The 23625-nt window shown below is 51.4% G+C and overlaps 2 protein-coding genes across 3 annotated transcripts; both read left to right on the top strand.

Annotated features, from left to right (window-relative positions):
- The first annotated feature begins 1836 nt into the window (after positions 1 to 1836).
- vtcn1 (V-set domain containing T cell activation inhibitor 1) lies at positions 1837 to 12245 on the top strand. Its single transcript, NM_001008188.1, has 5 exons — positions 1837 to 1953; positions 8126 to 8190; positions 9785 to 10132; positions 10341 to 10604; positions 11233 to 12245. Exons 1-5 carry the CDS (start codon positions 1922 to 1924, stop codon positions 11352 to 11354), a joined length of 831 nt encoding a protein of 276 aa, NP_001008189.1. The 5' UTR covers positions 1837 to 1921; the 3' UTR covers positions 11355 to 12245.
- A 2793-nt stretch (positions 12246 to 15038) lies between these two features.
- LOC100489483 (butyrophilin-like protein 10) lies at positions 15039 to 22481 on the top strand. Of its 2 annotated transcripts, none has more exons than XM_002940978.5 (5): positions 15039 to 15703; positions 17133 to 17213; positions 17515 to 17931; positions 20346 to 20624; positions 22115 to 22481. In XM_002940978.5, the coding sequence occupies exons 2-5, from the start codon at positions 17156 to 17158 to the stop codon at positions 22147 to 22149; spliced, it is 789 nt and encodes a 262-aa protein (XP_002941024.2). In that variant the 5' UTR covers positions 15039 to 15703; positions 17133 to 17155; the 3' UTR covers positions 22150 to 22481. The 2 variants fall into 2 exon arrangements, with proteins under 2 accessions (XP_002941024.2, XP_017945634.1); XM_018090145.2 differs by having other exon boundaries at positions 15040 to 15703; positions 20346 to 20687.
- Positions 22482 to 23625: the final 1144 nt, after the last annotated feature.

Raw genomic sequence — 23625 nt, 5'->3', positions numbered from 1 at the left:
TGACCCCCTGCGTTACTCACTGACCCCCTGCATTACTCACTGACCCCCTGCATTACTCACTGACCCCCCCCCTGCATTACTCACTGACCCCCTGCATTACTCACTGACCCCCCTGCATTACTCACTGACCCCCCCCCGCATTACTCACTGACCCCCCCGTATTACTCACTGACCCCCTGCATTACTCACTGACCCCCCTGCATTACTCACTTGCCCCCCCCCGCATTACTCACTGACCCCCCCGTATTACTCACTGACCCCCCTGCATTACTCACTGACCCCCCTGCATTACTCACTGACCCCCCTGCATTACTCACTGACCCCCCTGCATTACTCACTTGCCCCCCCCCGCATTACTCACTGACCCCCCCGTATTACTCACTGACCCCCCTGCATTACTCACTGACCCCCCTGCATTACTCACTGACCCCCTGCGTTACTCACTGACCCCCTGCGTTACTCACTGACCCCCTGCGTTACTCACTGACCCCCTGCATTACTCACTGACCCCCCTGCATTACTCACTGACCCCCTGCGTTACTCACTGACCCCCTGCATTACTCACTGACCCCCTGCATTACTCACTGACCCCCCTGCATTACTCACTGACCCCCTGCATTACTCACTGACCCCCTGCATTACTCACTGACCCCCTGCATTACTCACTGACCCCCCTGCATTACTCACTGACCCCCCTGCATTACTCACTGACCCCCCAGCATTACTCACTTGCCCCCCCCCCGCATTACTCACTGACCCCCCCGTATTACTCACTGACCCCCTGCATTACTCACTGACCCCCCTGCATTACTCACTGACCCCCCTGCATTACTCACTGACCCCCCTGCATTACTCACTGACCCCCTGCATTACTCACTGACCCCCCTGCGTTACTCACTGACCCCCCTGTATTACTCACTGACCCCCTGCATTACTCACTGACCCCCCTGCATTACTCACTGACCCCCCTGCATTACTCACTGACCCCCCTGCATTACTCACTGACCCCCTGCGTTACTCACTGACCCCCTGCATTACTCACTGACCCCCCTGCATTACTCACTGACCCCCCTGCATTACTCACTGACCCCCCTGCATTACTCACTGACCCCTGCGTTACTCACTGACCCCCTGCATTACTCACTGACCCCCCTGCATTACTCACTGACCCCCCTGCGTTACTCACTGACCCCCTGCATTACTCACTGACCCCCCTGCATTACTCACTGACCCCCTGCGTTACTCACTGACCCCCCTGCGTTACTCACTGACCCCCCTGCATTACTCACTGACCCCCCTGCATTACTCACTGACCCCCCTGCATTACTCACTGACCCCCTGCATTACTCACTGACCCCCCTGCATTACTCACTGACCCCCTGCATTACTCACTGACCCCCCTGCGTTACTCACTGACCCCCTGCATTACTCACTGACCCCCCTGCATTACTCACTGACCCCCTGCATTACTCACTGACCCCCCTGCATTACTCACTGACCCCCTGCATTACTCACTGACCCCCCTGCATTACTCACTGACCCCCCTGCGTTACTCACTGACCCCCTGCGTTACTCACTGACCCCCTGCGTTACTCACTGACCCCCCTGCGTTACTCACTGACCCCCTGCGTTACTCACTGACCCCCCTGCATTACTCACTGACCCCCTGCACCCAGGAGGGCCCCCCCAGCAGTAGGTATTGGATACAGAGCCAGCTGTGCCGGTTGCCCCAGGGGCAGTAGCCCAGATGTCCCACCCCTGGGAGGGTTCAGGTTGGGCAGGTTGCTCATATCTCGGGCTCACACGACACTCCCAGTATTAGAGCTCGGGGCAGGGAGAACGTTACAGTGTAACCAGCACATGAGGGGACCCCAGAGCCCAAACTGAGCCCCCCGTCTGGGTGCCAGGGCCAGTGGGCAACATGGCGGGTATTGGCAAGGTGATCTTCCGCATGTGAGTACCGGGGGGCAGTGGGGGGAATGGGGGCAACTGTATATAGTGCATGGGGTATAACTGTGGGGTGCTGGGTATATCTGTGGGGTGCTGGGTATAACTGTGGGGTGCTGGGTATATCTGTGGGGTGCTGGGTATAACTGTGGGGTGCTGGGTATATCTGTGGGGTGCTGGGTATAACTGTGGGGTGCTGGGTATAACTGTGGGGTGCTGGGTATAACTGTGGGGTGCTGGTATATCTGTGGGGTGCTGGGTATAACTGTGGGGTGCTGGGTATAACTGTGGGGTGCTGGGTATATCTGTGGGGTGCTGGGTATATCTGTGGGGTGCTGGGTATAACTGTGGGGTGCTGGGTATATCTGTGGGTGCTGGGTATAACTGTGGGTGCTGGGTATATCTGTGGGGTGCTGGGTATAACTGTGGGGTGCTGGGTATAACTGTGGGGTGCTGGGTATATCTGTGGGGTGCTGGGTATAACTGTGGGGTGCTGGGTATATCTGTGGGGTGCTGGGTATATCTGTGGGGTGCTGGGTATATCTGTGGGGTGCTGGGTATATCTGTGGGGTGCTGGGTATAACTGTGGGGTGCTGGATATATCTGTGGGGTGCTGGGTATATCTGTGGGGTGCTGAGTATATCTGTGGGGTGCTGGGTATAACTGTGGGGTGCTGGATATATCTGTGGGGTGCTGGGTATATCTGTACCATGGTGGGTATATCTGTGGGGTGCTGGGTATATCTGTGGGGTGCTGGGTATATCTGTGGGGTGCTGGGTATATCTGTACCATGGTGGGTATATTTGTGGGGTGCTGGATATATCTGTACCATGGTGGGTATATCTGTGGGGTGCTGGGTATATCTGTGGGGTGCTGGGTATATCCGTGGGGTGCTGGGTATATCTGTGGGGTGCAGGGTATATCTGTGGGGTGCTGGGTATATCTGTACCATGGTGGGTATATTTGTGGGGTGCTGGATATATCTGTACCATGGTGGGTATATCTGTGGGGTGCTGGGTATATCTGTGGGGTGCTGGGTATATCTGTGGGGTGCTGGGTATATCCGTGGGGTGCTGGGTATATCTGTGGGGTGCTGGGTATATCTGTGGGGTGCTGGGTATATCCGTGGGGTGCTGGGTATATCTGTGGGGTGCAGGGTATATCTGTGGGGTGCTGGGTATATCTGTACCATGGTGGGTATATTTGTGGGGTGCTGGATATATCTGTACCATGGTGGGTATATCTGTGGGGTGCTGGGTATATCTGTACCATGGTGGGTATATCTGTGGGGTGCTGGGTATATCCGTGGGGTGCTGGGTATATCTGTGGGGTGCAGGGTATATCTGTGGGGTGCTGGGTATATCTGTGGGGTGCAGGGTATATCTGTGGGGCTCTGGGTATATCTGTGGGGTGCTGGGTATAACTGTGGGGTGCTGGGTATATCTGTGGGGTGCAGGGTATATCTGTGCTTATAGCCCCCCCACCTACTGATTTCCCAAAGCCTCTATTTCACCCAATACAAAGAGAGACCCAATCCCTTGGCCCCTCCCCTCTGAGTTATATTAAGGTCCCACTGAGTCGGGCCCCGGGCCCCTCGCCCAATCACAATGGCTGTTTACATTAGAACCCATTGTTGGAAGGAAGGAGCGAGGTTGGTATTTACAGAGACAAACACGGTAACTAAGGGCCGGGCTCAGGGCGACAGGGGGAATAAATAGAAAGTGACAGATCACTGAAACCTTTTATGGGAGGAGGAGAAGTTATAAAATGTCTATAAAACCCTGGGCCCCCCCCTGGCGCCTCGGTACAATGGGGCCCAATGGGTGACTGGGACAATTCACAGCTACTGGGAAAGCCAGAAATTCTGGTTCTGTGGGAAGAGTTGGGCCCCGTGGCCCCGTCACTGCTGTGGAATTTACTTATATACCAGTCATGTGACCCAGCAACTTGCCCCCCAGCTAGACATTTAGCGGAACCCCCCCATAGGCACTGGGACCTTCTCTCTGGCACCGACTGTAGGTGGGCACTGAGTCCCTGTAGGTGGGCACTGAGTCCCTGTAGGTGGGCACCGAGTCCCTGTAGGCGGGTACTGACTCCCTGTAGGCGGGTACTGACTCCTTGTAGGCGGGCACTGAGTCCCTGTAGGTGGGCACTGAGTCCCTGTTGGTGGGCACTGAGTCCCTGTAGGTGGGCACTGAGTCCCTGTTGGTGGGCACTGAGTCCCTGTAGGTGGGCACTGACTCCCTGTAGGTGGGCACTGAGTCCCTGTAGGTGGGCACTGAGTCCCTGTTGGTGGGCACTGAGTCCCTGTAGGTGGGCACTGAGTCCCTGTAGGCGGGCACTGACTCCCTGTAGGTGGGTACTGACTCCTTGTAGGCGGGCACTGAGTCCCTGTAGGTGGGCACTGGCTCCCTGTATGTGGGCACTGACTCCCTGTAGGTGGGCACTGAGTCCCTGTAGGTGGGCACTGACTCCCTGTAGGTGGGCACCGACTCCCTGTAGGTGGGCACTGACTCCCTGTAGGTGAGCACTGAGTCCCTGTAGGTGGGCACTGACCCCCTGTAGGTGGGCACTGAGTCCCTGTAGGTGGGCACTGACTCCCTGTAGGTGGGCACTGACTCCCTGTAGGTGGGCACCGAGTCCCTGTAGGTGGGCACTGGCTCCCTGTATGTGGGCACTGACTCCCTGTAGGTGGGCACTGACTCCCTGTATGTGGGCACTGACTCCCTGTAGGTGGGCACTGGCTCCCTGTATGTGGGCACTGACTCCCTGTAGGTGGGCACTGACTCCCTGTATGTGGGCACTGACTCCCTGTAGGTGGGCACTGACTCCCTGTATGTGGGCACTGACTCCCTGTAGGTGGGCACTGACTCCCTGTAGGTGGGCACTGAGTCCCTGTAGGTGGGCACTGGCTCCCTGTATGTGGGCACTGACTCCCTGTAGGTGGGCACTGACTCCCTGTAGGTGAGCACTGAGTCCCTGTAGGTGGGCACTGACTCCTTGTAGGTGGGCACTGACTCCCTGTAGGTGGGCACTGACTCCCTGTAGGTGAGCACTGAGTCCCTGTAGGTGGGCACTGACTCCTTGTAGGTGGGCACTGAGTCCCTGTAGGTGGGCACTGACTCCCTGTACGTGGGTACTGACTCCCTGTAGGTGGGCACTGACTCCCTGTAGGTGGGCCCTGAGTCCCTGTAGGTGGGCACTGAGTCCCTGTAGGTGGGCACTGACTCCCTGTAGGTGGGCACTGACTCCCTGTAGGTGGGCACTGACTCCCTGTAGGTGGGCACTGAGTCCCTGTAGGTGGGCACTGACTCCCTGTAGGTGGGCACTGACTCCCTGTAGGTGGGCACTGACTCCCTGTAGGTGAGCACTGAGTCCCTGTAGGTGGGCACTGACTCCCTGTAGGTGGGCACTGACTCCCTGTAGGTGGGCACCGAGTCCCTGTAGGTGGGCACCGAGTCTCTGTAGGTGGGCACTGACTCCCTGTAGGTGGGCACCGAGTCCCTGTAGGTGGGCACTGACTCCCTGTAGGTGGGCACTGACTCCCTGTAGGTGGGCACCGAGTCCCTGTATGTGGGCACTGACTCCCTGTAGGTGGGTACTGACTCCCTGTAGGTGGGCACTGACTCCCTGTTGGTGGGCACTGAGTCCCTGTAGGTGGGCACTGAGTCCCTGTAGGTGGGCACTGACTCCCTGTAGGTGGGCACTGACTCCCTGTAGGTGGGCACTGAGTCCCTGTAGGTGGGCACTGAGTCCCTGTAGGTGGGCACTGACTCCCTGTAGGTGGGCACCGACTCCCTGTAGGTGGGCACTGACTCCCTGTAGGTGGGCACCGAGTCCCTGTATGTGGGCACTGACTCCCTGTAGGTGGGTACTGACTCCCTGTAGGTGGGCACTGACTCCCTGTTGGTGGGCACTGAGTCCCTGTAGGTGGGCACTGACTCCCTGTAGGTGGGCACCGAGTCCCTGTACGTGGGCACTGACTCCCTGTAGGTGGGCACTGACTCCCTGTAGGTGGGTACTGACTCCCTGTAGGTGGGCACTGACTCCCTGTTGGTGGGCACTGAGTCCCTGTAGGTGGGCACTGACTCCCTGTAGGTGGGCACTGACTCCCTGTAGGTGGGCACTGACTCCCTGTAGGTGGGCACCGAGTCCCTGTAGATGGGCACTGTCTCCCTGTAGGTGGGCACCGAGTTCCTGTAGGTGGGCACTGACTCCCTGTAGGTGGGCACTGACTCCCTGTAGGTGGGCACGAGTCCCTGCAGGTGGGCACTGTCTCCCTGTAGGTGGGCACCGATTCCCTGTAGGTGGGCACTGACTCCCTGTAGGTGGGCACCGAGTCCCTGTAGATGGGCACTGTCTCCCTGTAGGTGGGCACTGACTCCCTGTAGGTGGGCACCGAGTCCCTGTAGGCGGGCACTGACTCCCTGTAGGTGGGCACGGACTCCCTGTAGGTGGGCACGGACTCCCTGTAGGTGGGCACCGACTCCCTGTAGGTGGGCACCGACTCCCTGTAGGTGGGCACAGAGTCCCTGTAGGTGGGCACCGAGTCCCTGTAGGTGGGCACTGACTCCTTGTAGGTGGGCACTGACTCCCTGTAGGTGGGCACCGACTCCCTGTTGGTGGGCACTGAGTCCCTGTAGGTGGGCACCGAGTCCCTGTAGGTGGGCACTGACTCCCTGTAGGTGGGCACCGAGTCCCTGTAGGTGGGCACTGAGTCCCTGTAGGTGGGCACCGAGTCCCTGTAGGTGGGCACTGACTCCCTGTAGGTGGGCATCGAGTCCCTGTAGGTGGGCACTGAGTCCCTGTAGGTGGGCACTGAGTCCCTGTAGGTGGGCACTGAGTCCCTGTAGGTGGGCACTGACTCCCTGTAGGTGGGCATCAAGTCCCTGTAGGTGGGCACTGAGTCCCTGTAGGTGGGCACCGAGTCCCTGTAGGTGGGCACTGAGTCCCTGTAGGTGGGCACTGAGTCCCTGTAGGTGGGCACTGAGTCCCTGTAGGTGGGCACTGACTCCCTGTAGGTGGGCACCGAGTCCCTGTAGGTGGGCACTGAGTCCCTGTAGGTGGGCATTGAGTCCCTGTAGGTGGGCACTGACTCCCTGTAGGTGGGCATCGAGTCCCTGTAGGTGGGCACTGAGTCCCTGTAGGTGGGCACTGACTCCCTGTAGGTGGGCATCAAGTCCCTGTAGGTGGGCACTGAGTCCCTGTAGGTGGGCACTGAGTCCCTGTAGGTGGGCACCGAGTCCCTGTAGGTGGGCACTGACTCCCTGTTGGTGGGCACTGACTCCCTGTTGGTGGGCACTGAGTCCCTGTAGGTGGGCACCGAGTCCCTGTAGGTGGGGTGGGTGCGAGTCTGGCCAGTTGCCCCCTCCCCCAGGCGGTACAGCCTCTGCTTAATCATTAACCAGTAATTTCATAATTATTAATTGGCCTAATTGGCATCATTACTGCATATTGGCACCAGTGGGCACCTATTTAATAACTGCAGGGTATAGAGGGGGGACGGGACACAGTTGGGGTTCATGTCTGGCCAGGATGTTACTGTAATACTTCTGTGCAGTTGGTCAGTTTCAGAAACCCAGGACACTGGCTTTATAATCAGTCCCATTCCACCCCCCGACCTCCATACTCTCTCCTATTCCCCCCCAAACCCCATAATCTATTCCACTTTGCCCCTCAACCTCCATACTCTCTCCTATTCCCCCCCAAACCCAATAATCTATTCCACTTTGCCCCTCAACCTCCATACTCTCTCCTATTCCCCCCCAAACCCCATAATCTATTCCCCCCCATGGTTACTGGCACTGTTTCTATGGGGCACGGGGGTGACATTTGGGCCTTTGGTATGTGCAGAATATTTATGGCTTGTAGGGAACCAGAACTTACCCAACAGCTTCAAATTAAAGTGTAAGTAGTCCTTGCCATACGCTGTATTTATGTCACTGGACCTCACTAATCACTGAAGGTGCCAAGTGCAAGGAATGGGCACACAGAGCGTCTCACCCAATGCCCAAGGAGCCGATGTACCCCTATCTGTAATGCCTACTGGGCACAAACTGGTTACTCTGGTCCATTGGGCACAGGCTTTGTGCCAACCCAGCGATTCTAATGATCAGTTTCTCTTCCCACTTCCAGCTCCATCCCAGTAACTGGGCACTAACTCTGCTCTCCATTTCAGCATGATCGCCATCATCGTTATCCTGGTGCTGCTAATCGCTCTCATTATTGGCATTGGCATCGCAGGTGGGTGCAGTCGGGAGGGGAGGAAACCCTGTAGCCGTGTGGCACAGATGGCACTTTGTATTGAATGAAGTGGGCCATACTCTCTCCTATTCTCCCCCAAACCCAATAATCTATTCCACTTTGCCCCCCAACCTCCATACTCTCTCCTATTCCCCCCCAAACCCCATAATCTATTCCACTTTGCCCCCCAACCTCCATACTCTCTCCTATTCCCCCCCAAACCCCATAATCTATTCCACTTTGCCCCCCCAAACTCCATAATCTTTCCTATTCTCCCCCAAACCCAATAATCTATTCCACTTTGCCTCCCAAACTCTATACTCTCTCCTATTCTCCCCCAAACCCAATAATCTATTCCACTTTGCCCCCCCAAACTCCATACTCTCTCCTATTCCCCCCCAAACCCAATAATCTATTCCACTTTGCCTCCCAAACTCTATACTCTCTCCTATTCCCCCCCAAACCCCATAATCTATTCCACTTTGCCCCCCAAACTCCATACTCTCTCCTATTCCCCCCCAAACCCCATAATCTATTCCACTTTGCCCCCCCAAACTCCATAATCTTTCCTATTCTCCCCCAAACCCAATAATCTATTCCACTTTGCCTCCCAAACTCTATACTCTCTCCTATTCTCCCCCAAACCCAATAATCTATTCCACTTTGCCCCCCCAAACCCAATAATCTATTCCACTTTGCCTCCCAAACTCTATACTCTCTCCTATTCCCCCCCAAACCCCATAATCTATTCCACTTTGCCCCCCCAAACTCCATAATCTTTCCTATTCCCCCCCAAACCCCATAATCTATTCCACTTTGCCCCCCAACCTCCATAATCTTTCCTATTCTCCCCCAAACTCCATAATTTTTCCACTTTGCCCCCCAAACTCCATACTCTCTCCTATTCCCCCCCAAACCCCATAATCTATTCCACTTTGCCCCCCCAAACTCTATACTCTCTCCTATTCCCCCCCAACCTCCATAATCTTTCCTATTCTCCCCCAAACCCCATAATCTATTCCACTTTGCCTCCCAAACTCTATACTCTCTCCTATTCCCCCCCAAACCCCATAATCTATTCCACTTTGCCCCCCCCCAAACTCCATAATCTATTCCACTTTGCCCCCCAAACTCCATACTCTCTCCTATTCCCCCCCAAACCCCATAATCTATTCCACTTTGCCCCCCCAAACTCCATAATCTTTCCTATTCTCCCCCAAACCCAATAATCTATTCCACTTTGCCCCCCAACCTCCATACTCTTTCCTATTCCCCCCCAAACTCCATAATCTATTCCAATTTGGCCCCCAAACTCCATACTCTTTCCTATTCCCCCCCAAACTCCATAATCTATTCCAATTTGGCCCCCAAACTCCATACTCTCTCCTATTCTCCCCCAAACCCAATAATCTATTCCACTTTGCCCCCCAACCTCCATACTCTCTCCTATTCTCCCCCTACTGAATGACGTGGGCCACACACATAAATATCCACATATTTGAAAGGATTTTGCCCCCCAGGCGCTGGCCCAAATCTGGCTGATAACACCAAGAGGCCCAATGAGTTCTGATGTTGTTGGGTTTTCTGGTTCCAGGGAGCAAGATAACCATCGCGGTGACGGGGGTGTACACGGTGGGGCGCATAAGCGACGACGTGATTCTCGGCTGCACGTTCATCCCAGATACAACTCAGGCCAACAACATCCAGTGGGAGAAGGTGGGCACCAGCGGGGTGGTGTATAAGTACGAGAATGGAAAGAGCTTGTTGAACGATCAGAACGCGGCCTTCAAGGGGCGAGCCTCACTCTTCCTCGGGGAAATCATTAACGGCAACGCCTCCCTGAAGCTCACCCAGGTCAAACTGTCCGACGCCGGCACCTACAGGTGCATCATCACCAACTCCAAAGGCACCGGAGACGACACATTGACGTTCAAGGTTGGAGGTGAGTGGCACCATTGGGCAACGAGATGCAAGTTGGCGAGTAATATGGGCAAGGAGGGCCAGATGCCCAGTCCTGGTCAACTCCCACTATTCTAGGGCTTCCCATTGGATAATTCCGCTGTTAAATAAATGGGACAGACCATACAGATATACCCCTTAGGCACATCCTGCAATGTCATTGGACATAAAGAGCTTTGTATCTCCTCCAGGTTACACTTCTGTGAGTGTGAGCAGCCCCTCCAATGACACCCTCCGTTGTTCGTCTTCATACTGGTACCCCAAACCCAATGTCACTTGGGTGAGGGACTCAGGAGCCAACATCACCAACGTCACCATCAAAACCAGCTTCCCGCCGGCGCTCAATAACCTCACCGATGTGACTACAGAACTCAGCGGGGCCCAACTGGACGTGCAGTACTCCTGCCTGATACACACGGACCTGGCGCAGGCAGTGGGGGTCTCAATGCTTACAGGTGGGTGACAGAGCAGAGGAGGGGCTTGAGGGACACCCTACACCAGTGGTTTTTGGACTTTTATGGGTTCCATCCCCCCTTAGATTTCCAACATTTGGTGAGGGCTTCTTTCCACCCATAACAAGGTTACAAACATGGAACAATTGATGTTATCGGTCATTAATACATAATCACCCTCCCCCAAATGCCACCCTGGCACCCAGGGGTATCTAGGAGAGGAATTCTCTTCAATTCCCCCCATAACTGGCTCTCAGGCTCCGCAACGAGGGACAACCCTGTAGTTTGGAGGAACTCATGGAGGAACCCGATGATGGGTGCTTATTAGAGCCAAGTGTTGATACAACATCTCGGGGTGCAGGGCACCCACACTTGGTGCCCCAAAGGACATGAGATGCCTTGCCAAGACCATGCCTTGTGATGGGGGGAAAGGAGATTTAAGAACAATTTAAGCAATGGGATTATTACTTTCCTTGGTCAAAGTTCTCAAGGAGCCCTAGAGAGATGATGATGTAAATGCAGCCTATGGGGTGCCCGCAGGAGTGGGGGGTTTGGGATATTGGGGGCTTGGGTCACCTCAGTAGGAAGGGGCAGAATTATATTTACTGACTTGCTTTGTTCACCTTTGCAGAGTTTGGGCTCCAAACCACATCCGAACTGACTGTATTTAACTGTACGGATCCTCTCGCTGCGACTTACCTCTCGGTCTGGGCCCTCCTCCTCTGTCTCCTTCTGGGCTCTACCCATCACTAGGTGCCCAATGGAAACATCTCACTGCCCGGTGTGTCCAGGTTCTAATAACAGGCCTTGTATAATAGGGTCTCCACCTGGGCCCAAACCCATCACCCACTGTGGGGTCTCATCCCCAGGTCTGCGGCTGCTACAGAGAATTTATTATCTTCTGGTCATGGAATCTCCAGGGGCCCCGGGGCCAGACACTCAGAGGATCAGGCTGGAGGGAGGATTTCACATCGGACCATATGGGCCATGGAGGGGCTCAATGTGGGTTTGTCGGAACCATTTTACCGGTTCAAGGATGGCGGCCTTGGGAAATCTGAGATGTGGTTATTGTGATATCAGGTTCTGCTGAAGCCCAGTCTGACCCAGATGGATATAAGAGGATGGAGGCCTTGTCCATGTTCCCCAGGAGCTTATGGACCATCAGGAGTTAAAGTAATGGACTAAAACCTCACTTGGATAATTTCCTAGAACCGGTCACTGTTGGGTTTCTGTGGGACCTTCAGTTTGTCCCTGTGGAACTGGGCCTTGGGCTCTAATACCAATATCTGAAGAACCTTACAGAGAACATTCCTGACCCTCTCGTGGTGTCCTACTATCAAGGTCTGGGGATAATACAGACTGATATAAAGTGTTGTTCCAAACTGAAGTCCATTTAGAAGCCAAATGGAAATACCAGGAGGTGAAAGTGTCAGTTATTTCCTGTTGCCTTTATACTGCCCCTTTAATGCCATATTGCCCTGAAATATTTCCTATTTAAATAGAGCCTATGCCGTTCCCAGGTGTGGGGACAGGAATAACCGGTCTGTTATAATCTGAGATGTCTTCTCTATTCTTGTGTTAATTTATTGTTCCATGTCGAACCTCGACGGCGAATAAACTGCTGGTCAAAATGTTGTTGGGCAACACTGGGAAGTAAAAGTGATGTAAATGTGACCCAATTATATCTGAGCTCATGGAACTCATGGAGTGAGGTGGGGTGAAATGGTCCTTGTGGGCTTCCAAGGGACTGGGCCTTGTTGGCTTCCAAGGGACTGGGAGGGAATGGGCCTTGTTGGCTTCCAAGGGACTGGGAGGGACTGGACCTTGTTGGCTTCCAAGGGACTGGGAGGGAATGGGCCTTGTTGGCTTCCAAGGGACTGGGAGGGACTGGGCCTTGTTGGCTTCCAAGGGACTGGGAGGGAATGGGCCTTGTTGGCTTCCAAGGGACTGGGAGGGACTGGGCCTTGTTGGCTTCCAAGGGACTGGGAGGGACTGGACCTTGTTGGCTTCCAAGGGACTGGGAGGGAATGGGCCCTGTTGGCTTCCAAGGGACTGGGAGGGACTGGGCCTTGTTGGCTTCCAAGGGACTGGGAGGGAATGGGCCTTGTTGGCTTCCAAGGGACTGGGAGGGACTGGACCTTGTTGGCTTCCAAGGGACTGGGAGGGAATGGGCCCTGTTGGCTTCCAAGGGACTGGGCCTTGTTGGCTTCCAAGGGACTGGGAGGGACTGGGCCTTGTTGGCTTCCAAGGGACTGGGAGGGAATGGGCCTTGTTGGCTTCCAAGGGACTGGGAGGGACTGGGCCTTGTTGGCTTCCAAGGGACTGTGAGGGAATGGGCCTTGTTGGCTTCCAAGGGACTGTGAGGGAATGGGCCTTGTTGGCTTCCAAGGGACTGGGAGGGAATGGGCCTTGTTGGCTTCCAAGGGACTGGGAGGGACTGGGCCTTGTTGGCTTCCAAGGGACTGTGAGGGAATGGGCCTTGTTGGCTTCCAAGGGACTGGGAGGGAATGGGCCTTGTTGGCTTCCAAGGGACTGGGAGGGACTGGGCCTTGTTGGCTTCCAAGGGACTGGGAGGGAATGGGCCTTGTTGGCTTCCAAGGGACTGGGAGGGAATGGGCCTTGTTGGCTTCCAAGGGACTGGGAGGGAATGGGCCTTGTTGGCTTCCAAGGGACTGGGAGGGACTGGGCCTTGTTGGCTTCCAAGGGACTGGGAGGGACTGGGCCTTGTTGGCTTCCAAGGGACTGGGAGGGAATGGGCCTTGTTGGCTTCCAAGGGACTGGGAGGGAATGGGCCTTGTTGGCTTCCAAGGGACTGGGAGGGAATGGGCCTTGTTGGCTTCCAAGGGACTGGGAGGGAATGGGCCTTGTTGGCTTCCAAGGGACTGGGAGGGACTGGGCCTTGTTGGCTTCCAAGGGACTGGCACTGACTGGGCCTTGTTGGCTTCCAAGGGACTGGGACTGACTGGGCTTTGTTGGCTTCCAAGGGACTGGGCCTTGTTGGCTTCCAAGGGACTGGTTGGTTCTTTGTTGGGTTAATAAAGTAATATGGAAAGTCATGGAAACTGTTCCCAGTTGGGTCACAAATAATGGGGAGTGTCCTGGTCCATTAAAAAAATGTCACGTTGTAAACTGGTTCTTGTTACTAACTAATCAGGTCTGGACTGGGATTCAAAATAGACCCTGGCATTGCCAGTACACAGGGAACCCACCGGCCAACTAATTAGTGACTGTGCCCCCCACCGGCCCAATAAATAGCAACTGTGCCCCCCACCGGCCCAATAAATAGTGACTGTGCCGCCCACCGGCCCAATAAATAGTGACTGTGCCGCCCACCGGCCCAATAAATACCGACTGTGCCCCCCACCGGCCCAATAAATACCGACTGTGCCCCCCACCGGCCCAATAAATACCGACTGTGAATGGCCAATAGCTGTGACAGCCCCAGTGTAAGTATATATATAAGTACTAGGGTTCCTACAGAGCCTGGGGCCCCATCACTTTCCCAATTTCACTTGCCCTTTGGGGGCAATGAGAGCCCTGTTGTTTGGCTACTGGCGCCGGCACTGCCCAAACCGGTTCCGCTCCTGTTTATCTAGAACAAAACTCCAGTCAATGCCAATATTTCCTCAGGGCGGCAGAAATCTCCGTATTCATCGCTCTATGAATAGAATGTGGTTAAACAGAGACTCGGGAGGTGGGGCTCGTAGCGAGAGACCCTGGGGCTGGGGGGGGGGGTCTAAATATGTAAAGAGCCCCACCCAACCCAGAAACCCCTAATATCACTGTAACCTGTTCCTCCAAAAAAGTAGGAATAAATACTATTGTTATAGGCTGAAATCCAACTGCAAAACTGTCCTTGTCTTTCTGCATCATTTGAGATCCTGGCAGGGGAGGAGGGACTAAAACACTGATGTTAAAAATTGTCCCAATATCCCCACAGCTTACAGGCAGCCTGCAGGGACTGCATTCACGTGTGCAGCAGGGGATTGTGGGATTGGGCGGACGCAGGCTGAAGGCTCAGGGACTGAAAAAACGGGGGATTAGGGGGTCACACAACTTTTTCATAAAACTAGAAATGAACTGAACATTAATGCCCAAGAGATATTCACATTATTCTGTAGACACCGGTTTAGTTGCCCTTTAAATATTAGTTACTTATTCTCATAATAAGCGAGGGTTAATAACTATGATCACAGCCAATCAAAACACTCGATTTATTCCTTTATTCCGCAGAGGAAACAGCCCCCCCCCCCCGTGCAATGAGCGACATGGAAGAGTCTGGGGGGGGGGGAAGACTGACAGGGAACAGGCACAGAGTTTGATCCATTTGGGTTTGGGGGGGGGATTTCACACTAGGGGGCAATTAGGCAGAAAATACCCCAACTATTAAGCATTTACCTGAGCCGGGGGGAGGGGGGTAATTTGGGGGAGACCTATATATAAGTATAAAATAGGGGCCTTCATCATCTTATTGGATAAGAGGGAGGTCATTATTCTAACGAATCCCAGAATAGATAAAGGGAACCAATGGCAAATACTTGGGGCAAGTGGGATAAAGTGCCCCACCCTCCCTGAAATCCACCCCTGTGCCATTCCCACTAATGTACTGGCATCCAGACTGGTATTAGGTACAATAAACTCTAAAGGCCATAAAGCTGTAGGAGGTGCCAGTCAGCGCACAATGTTGGCTAAGGATGCTGGGAGTTGTAGTCCTTTACGTCACTGGGATTGGTTAGAATAATGACAGTGCCTCCCCCTTATGCTACAAGATTATTACAGGGGGTTCTGCAGTGTCAGAATGAGTGTCAGCTCCTCCTCCGAGCGTGTCAGAACCCAATTGGCTGCTCCCTGCACACCCCGGGCCCCCAGGGACCCCTAGAGCCAGGTACATAGGCACAGGTGTAATTATCAGCAGATGGGCCGGTCCCTGGGGGGCAGTAATCAGCTCCGAGAGAGGCAGGTAACAATCTGCTCCCACAGAACCCGAGTCAGAACCAAGGAACGGACTCAGCGAGTGTCAGACCCAGAGACGACAGAGAGAGTTCTGCCATTGGGGGACAGACTGACCCAGAGGGGAGAGAGCAGCGGAGCCCAAGTCTCAGGTAGGAGCCTCTTATTTCTTGTTTGGTATTGAATGAAAAAATGGTTCATCTAAAGGTTAACTTTCCCTTTAAAGATACTTCGCATTATTATTACTAATATATATATATATATAATGTGCCAGGGTTCCGCAGGGCTCCTACCAAGGGAACTGGGTATAAATAGGGGTGTAACAGTTCTGCCAAAAATAAACCCCCCAAAGGGGTAAATAAACAGTGAGCGCCCCCCGGGGGGGTATAATAAGCAGGGCAGAGGCAATAGGAGCACAAGGAGGCATGAGATAAAGGGGTTAGAAGATATAGGGGCAGATAGGGCTGCTTGAAAGGGGTGGGGGTAACTGTTAGTAGGTTATTGAATGGGCAGTTCTAAGCACCTCTCAATTGGTCTTCATTATTTATTATTTATTATTTATAGTTTTGAATTATTTTCCTTCTTCTTCTGACTCTTTGCAACTTTCAAATGGGGGTCACTGACCCCGGCAGCCAAACCCTATTGCTCTGTGAGGCTCCAGTTTTATTGTTATTGTTACTTTTTATTCCTTATCTTTCTATTCAGCCCCTCCCCTATTCATATACCTGTCTCTCATTCAAACCACTCCCTAGTTACTAAGGTAATTGGACCCTAGCAACCAGATTGCTGTTGAAAATCCAGACTGGGGAGCTGCTGAACAAACACTGAAATCATTAAAAAACAACAAATGAAAAATGAAGACCAACTGCAAACTGTCTCAGTTCCCGTTTAAGGCAGTGCTGGAGCCAAGGCAACTTCTATAGCAACACTAGGGGGCGCAGTGGGACAGCATCATGGCTGGGTTTATATCCCCTTTAAACTGGAACTCTGTGTAGCTCTATGGTTATTATTATAGAACTGCCCCTAATCCTCCCACAATGAGGTGTCTGTGGGGGCAGAAGGGCAAATACTCAACACAATTGGTTTTCAGATTCAACCAAATCAAAGGTTACAAATCATTTTAACATTTTGGGGGCAGAGGAAATGATGTCACGTGAAGAGAAAGTTAAAAGGGAGGAAGTGATGTTATGCAAGGAGGAAGTGATGTCATGTAGAAAGGAAGTGGTGTTATGCAAGAAGGAAGGGATGTCATGTAGAAAGGAAGTGATGTTATGAAAGGAGGAAGTGATATCATGTAGAAAGGAAGTGATGTCATGTAGAAAGGAAGTGATGCTATGCAAGAAGGAAGTGATGTCATGTAGAAACAAAGTGATGTTATGCCAGAAGGAATTGATGTCATATAGAAAGGAAGTGATGTTATGCCAGAAGGATGTGATGTCATGTAGAAAGGAAGTGATGTTATGCCAGAAGGAAGTGATGTCATGTAGAAAGGAAGTGATGTTATGCAAGAAGGAAGTGATGTCGTAAGTGCAGGACCAAGAAAAACTGGTGTTTTTGTAAAAAAAACGGATGTTGTTACAGGAAGAGCGTAAGTCTCCTTGGTGATGATGATGAAGATTGTGACTTCACTTCTGCTGCTGGGGGTCATTCTCTATGAGGCCGGTGAGTAACTGGGTCCCCAGGAGATTGTCCGGATAGAGATACACAGGGGGCTCTGGGCAAATTGCCTTGGTTGTAAAGGGGGGGAGGAAGATTTTCTTAGCAACCAATCAGAGTTGAGTTTTCAAACAGCTAAGCAAAGTAAATACTGCCACCTAATTGGTTGCTATGGGTTACTAGACAACCGTTATACCATTTATTCCATAATCTCAATGGAAACCTTTATAGAGGGAAGGGGCAGCCCTGCAGCAGGAACACCGTCCCTTTGTATCTATTGTGCCCCAACTGTGTGTTCCTACCCCAGGGGGCGACTATGTGCTGCCCAAGCCCAGCTACACCGAGGTGAAAGTGCCCCGCTTCCAGAATGCCACCTTGCCCTGCGAGTTCTCCTTCATCGAGGGCACGACCGACATGAGCTTCATCTGGCACCGCGAGGACATCGTGGAGGAGATCGAGGTGGAGGACGTCTACGCCTACATGCAGCAGAAGTTTGAGTTCAAGGAGCCCCAGGTGGTCTACAGCTTCCACGACAACCACGAGGCACTGGAGGACCAGAGTTACGCCTACCAGGAGCGGGTCTCCGTGGAGAAGGAGGAGGTCGGAGATGGAGTCCTGACTCTCTACCTGCACCGCGTGGACTATCAGGATGAGGGTCTCTATACCTGCAGCGCCATCGGCCCCCACGGCAAAGGGGAGATTAAACTCAACCTCCTCATACAAGGTGGGGAGTCAACACACGGTCTTTAGTGGTCCTCAATGTGTGCCCAGAACATTCCATCTCTGTATATTTGTATTTATACATATGGGTAGGGGGTGCCATAGTGTTTCCCTTAGACAGTACAGTATGGGGGTACAGCTTATTGTGTGCCCAGAACATTCCTTCTCTGTATATTTGTATTTATACATATGGGTAGGGGGTGCCATAGTGTTTCCCTTAGACAGTACAGTATGGGGGTACAGCTTATTGTGTGCCCAGAACATTCCTTCTCTGTATATTTGTATTTATACATATGGGTAGGGGGTGCCATAGTGTTTCCCTTAGACAGTACAGTATGGGGGTACAGCTTATTGTGTGCCCAGAACATTCCTTCTCTGTATATTTGTATTTATACATATGGGTAGGGGGTGCCATAGTGTTTCCCTTAGACAGTACAGTATGGGGGTACAGCTTATTGTGTGCCCAGAACATTCCTTCTCTGTATATTTGTATTTATACATATGGGTAGGGGGTGCCATAGTGTTTCCCTTAGACAGTACAGTATGGGGGTACAGCTTATTGTGTGCCCAGAACATTCCTTCTCTGTATATTTGTATTTATACATATGGGTAGGGGGTGCCATAGTGTTTCCCTTAGACAGTACAGTATGGGGGTACAGCTTATTGTGTGCCCAGAACATTCCCTCTCTGTATATTTGTATTTATACATATGGGTAGGGGGTGCCATAGTGTTTCCCTTAGACAGTACAGTATGGGGGTACAGCTTATTGTGTGCCCAGAACATTCCCTCTCTGTATATTTGTATTTATACATATGGGTAGGGGGTGCCATAGTGTTTCCCTTAGACAGTACAGTATGGGGGTACAGCTTATTGTGTGCCCAGAACATTCCCTCTCTGTATATTTGTATTTATACATATGGGTAGGGGGTGCCATAGTGTTTCCCTTAGACAGTACAGTATGGGGGTACAGCTTATTGTGTGCCCAGAACATTCCTTCTCTGTATATTTGTATTTATACATATGGGTAGGGGGTGCCATAGTGTTTCCCTTAGACAGTACAGTATGGGGGTACAGCTTATTGTGTGCCCAGAACATTCCTTCTCTGTATATTTGTATTTATACATATGGGTAGGGGGTGCCATAGTGTTTCCCTTAGACAGTACAGTATGGGAGTACAGCTTATTGTGTGCCCAGAACATTCCCTCTCTGTATATTTGTATTTATACATATGGGTAGGGGGTGCCATAGTGTTTCCCTTAGACAGTACAGTATGGGGGTACAGCTTATTGTGTGCCCAGAACATTCCTTCTCTGTATATTTGTATTTATACATATGGGTAGGGGGTGCCATAGTGTTTCCCTTAGACAGTACAGTATGGGGGTACAGCTTATTGTGTGCCCAGAACATTCCTTCTCTGTATATTTGTATTTATACATATGGGTAGGGGGTGCCATAGTGTTTCCCTTAGACAGTACAGTATGGGGGTACAGCTTATTGTGTGCCCAGAACATTCCTTCTCTGTATATTTGTATTTATACATATGGGTAGGGGGTGCCATAGTGTTTCCCTTAGACAGTACAGTATGGGGGTACAGCTTATTGTGTGCCCAGAACATTCCTGTCTGTATATTTGTATTTATACATATGGGTAGGGGGTGCCATAGTGTTTCCCTTAGACAGTACAGTATGGGGGTACAGCTTATTGTGTGCCCAGAACATTCCCTCTCTGTATATTTGTATTTATACATATGGGTAGGAGGTGCCATAGTGTTTCCCTTAGACAGTACAGTATGGGGGTACAGCTTATTGTGTGCCCAGAGCATTCCTTCTCTGTATATTTGTATTTATACATATGGGTAGGGGGTGCCATAGTGTTTCCCATAGACAGTACAGTATGGGGGTACAGCTTATTGTGTGCCCAGAGCATTCCTTCTCTGTATATTTGTATTTATACATATGGGTAGGGGGTGCCATAGTGTTTCCCTTAGACAGTACAGTATGGGGGTACAGCTTATTGTGTGCCCAGAACATTCCATCTCTGTATATTTGTGTTTATACATATCGGTAGGAGGTGCCATAGTGTTTCCCTTAGACAGTACCGTATGGGGGTACAGCTTATTGTGTGCCCAGAACATTCCCTCTCTGTATATTTGTATTTATACATATGGGTAGGAGGTGCCATAGTGTTTCCCTTAGACAGTACAGTATGGGGGTACAGCTTATTGTGTGCCCAGAACATTCCCTCTCTGTATATTTGTATTTATACATATGGGTAGGGGGTGCCATAGTGTTTCCCTTAGACAGTACAGTATGGGGGTACAGCTTATTGTGTGCCCAGAACATTCCTTCTCTGTATATTTGTATTTATACTTATGGGTAGGAGGTGCCATAGTGTTCTCTTCTCATTGGATCCCACAGAGGAGGAGGAGCCTCCCGTAGTGATGGATACAGAAGATGACGCTGCGGTTGCGCGCTGCCATTCTGCCGGTTGGTACAAGGTTCCCATAGTAACCTGGTATAACCGCAGGGAGGAGGAGATAAGTGAGAATGCCACCATTATGGTTCTGGAGGAGAAGGAGGACGGGAGTCACCGTATTTCTTCGACTCTGAGCGGAGTGAAAAGCCACGAGATCTATCACTGCCACATCCGAGACGCAAAGAAAGCTCGCCGGGCCCGGACGGTGCACAGAAAGCTCAGTAAGATTTGGCCCCGGGGTCCTGCACTCATCAACCTCACTGGCGACTTGTCATAGCTTTATAGTAAGGACTGTCTGCAGAGCATTACTAACAGGCTCCTCCCCCGCAGAGCATTACTAACAGGCTCCTCCCCTGCAGAGCATTACTAACAGGCTCCTCCCCTGCAGAGCATTACTAACTAGCTTTGTATTATTTACTGCCTGCTCAGTCTTACGTATTAGGCTCCTCCCCTGCAGAGCTTTGTATTATTTAATGCTTGCGCAGTCTTACTTATTAGGCTCCTCCCCTGCAGAGCTTTGTATTATTTAATGCCTGCGCAGTCTTACTTATTAGGCTCCTCCCCTGCAGAGCTTTGTATTATTTAATGCCTGCTCAGTCTTACTTATTAGGCTCCTCCCCTGCAGAGCTTTGTATTATTTAATGCCTGCGCAGTCTTACTTATTAGGCTCCTCCCCTGCAGAGCTTTGTATTATTTAATGCTTGCGCAGTCTTACTTATTAGGCTTCTCCCCTGCAGAGCTTTGTATTATTTAATGCCTGCGCAGTCTTACTTATTAGGCTCCTCCCCTGCAGAGCTTTGTATTATTTAATGCCTGCTCAGTCTTACTTATTAGGCTCCTCCCCTGCAGAGCTTTGTATTATTTAGTGCCTGCTCAGTCTTACTTATTAGGCTCCTCCCCTGCAGAGCTTTGTATTATTGACTTTTTGCAGAGCCTTATTTATAAGGCTCCTCCCGTAGCAGAGCTTTATATTATTTGTTGCCTGTAGAGCATTACACATTAGGACCCTTCCCTGCATAAATTCATATTTTGTACAGCCTGTGATTTTACCCATGAAGCTCCTCCCCTGCGTAGCTTTATATTATATTCAATCCCCACAGCTTTACTTATTAGGCCCCTCCCCTGGTCCTCTGCTTATCTTTATATTTAGTGCTGCAAGCAGAGTGTTGCACATGTGGCTCCTCCCCTGCAAATCTTTATGTTACACACTACATTCAGCACATGACACATTTAGCTCCACCCCTGCAGATCCTTATGTTACACACTATATGGAACACATGACACATGAAGCTCCTCCCCTGCAGATCATGTCAGGGATATGAGGATTATCCTTATATTTCCTGTAGGTTCCAACCTTTTTAGAACACAGTCCTGCTCCTCCTATTAATAAGATTGGCCGCGGGTATCATTATTACTGATTGGAAGCCATTAGGGCTCCTCCCCTGCAGATCTTTATGTTACACAATAGATGCATCACATGACACATGAAGCTCCTCCCCTGCAGATCATGTCAGGGATACCCATGACTTTATATGAAGATTATCCTTATATTTTCTGATGACACAGCGGGTATCATTATTACTGATTGGAAGCCATTACGGCCTGCGTGTAGGAGCTGCCATTGGATATACGAATAGCGGGACTCACTGCTGGGTCTCTGTAGATTTCCACCAATCAGCATCTGACGTGTCACTTCTCTGTTTTCTTCCAGAAAAAGGGGCGCTGAGAGACCACGGCGAATTCTAAATTCCCATTGGAAGTTCTGAGACCCTGGAGCCCAAAGGACAAATATAATAATAGTGTCTCCTCGAGCGAATCACAGCCCTGCCCCACTGCGGGCCCTTCAGCCTTCTGATTGGCCACTTACCTGCCCCTCAGCGCACTGGCCGGGAATGAGTTAATGTAAGGCGGAAATGGCAGCGCTGTATCATTACTTATAGTGGGTTCAACCCTGTTGCTTTTATTCATTGCCAAAATATCACTCTATGTGGGACTCCTGAGCGAGGGGCGGAGCCTCTGAAATGTATGATCTCTGGGCAACCAATAAAAGCAATGGGGGTTGTACCCTCTTAAGCGCCGCTGTTTCCTTCCCACATTGTTGGATTGTGATCCTGTGACCAACTGAACTCTGGGTAATTGGGAATGGAATGTGCTGGGCGCGGCCGCCATATGTGAGAATTCCGCAGGGTCGTTAGAAATCCCGTAAATTCCATCACTTAACGATATAAAGCGGGAATTAGTGTGTGATCGCTTTGCCTTTAACCTACAGTAAAATATTGTGCCCAGAACATTCCCTCTCTGTATATTTGTATTTATACATATGGGTAGGGGGTGCCATAGTGTTTCCCTTAGACAGTACAGTATGGGGGTACAGCTTATTGTGTGCCCAGAACATTCCTTCTCTGTATATTTGTATTTATACATATGGGTAGGGGGTGCCATAGTGTTTCCCTTAGACAGTACAGTATGGGGGTACAGCTTATTGTGTGCCCAGAACATTCCTTCTCTGTATATTTGTATTTATACATATGGGTAGGGGGTGCCATAGTGTTTCCCTTAGACAGTACAGTATGGGGGTACAGCTTATTGTGTGCCCAGAACATTCCCTCTCTGTATATTTGTATTTATACATATGGGTAGGGGGTGCCATAGTGTTTCCCTTAGACAGTACAGTATGGGGGTACAGCTTATTGTGTGCCCAGAACATTCCTTCTCTGTATATTTGTATTTATACATATGGGTAGGGGGTGCCATAGTGTTTCCCTTAGACAGTACAGTATGGGGGTACAGCTTATTGTGTGCCCAGAACATTCGTTCTCTGTATATTTGTATTTATACATATGGGTAGGGGGTGCCATAGTGTTTCCCTTAGACAGTACAGTATGGGGGTACAGCTTATTGTGTGCCCAGAACATTCCTTCTCTGTATATTTGTATTTATACATATGGGTAGGGGGTGCCATAGTGTTTCCCTTAGACAGTACAGTATGGGGGTACAGCTTATTGTGTGCCCAGAACATTCCTTCTCTGTATATTTGTATTTATACATATGGGTAGGGGGTGCCATAGTGTTTCCCTTAGACAGTACAGTATGGGGGTACAGCTTATTGTGTGCCCAGAACATTCCTTCTCTGTATATTTGTATTTATACATATGGGTAGGGGGTGCCATAGTGTTTCCCTTAGACAGTACAGTATGGGGGTACAGCTTATTGTGTGCCCAG

Source organism: Xenopus tropicalis, chromosome 2, assembly GCF_000004195.4.
Source record: "Xenopus tropicalis strain Nigerian chromosome 2, UCB_Xtro_10.0, whole genome shotgun sequence".
In the NCBI taxonomy this organism is placed as follows: domain Eukaryota; kingdom Metazoa; phylum Chordata; class Amphibia; order Anura; family Pipidae; genus Xenopus; species Xenopus tropicalis.
The sequence above is the reverse complement of the archived record's forward strand: the minus strand, read 5'-3'. Positions and strand labels throughout refer to the sequence as shown.

What these genes read in the sequence shown, in the direction of transcription:
- LOC100489483 (XM_018090145.2), top strand. Translation starts at nt 17,156, where the DNA reads ATGATGATGAAGATTGTGACTTCACTTCTGCTGCTGGGGGTCATTCTC. An exon ending in GGTCATTCTCTATGAGGCCG is followed by an intron (nt 17,214 to 17,514) that starts GTGAGTAACTGG and finishes TTCCTACCCCAG; the next exon opens with GGGGCGACTATGTGCTGCCC. An exon ending in ACTCAACCTCCTCATACAAG is followed by an intron (nt 17,932 to 20,345) that starts GTGGGGAGTCAA and finishes TGGATCCCACAG; the next exon opens with AGGAGGAGGAGCCTCCCGTA.
- vtcn1 (NM_001008188.1), top strand. Translation starts at nt 1,922, where the DNA reads ATGGCGGGTATTGGCAAGGTGATCTTCCGCAT. An exon ending in GGCAAGGTGATCTTCCGCAT is followed by an intron (nt 1,954 to 8,125) that starts GTGAGTACCGGG and finishes TCTCCATTTCAG; the next exon opens with CATGATCGCCATCATCGTTA. An exon ending in ATTGACGTTCAAGGTTGGAG is followed by an intron (nt 10,133 to 10,340) that starts GTGAGTGGCACC and finishes TATCTCCTCCAG; the next exon opens with GTTACACTTCTGTGAGTGTG.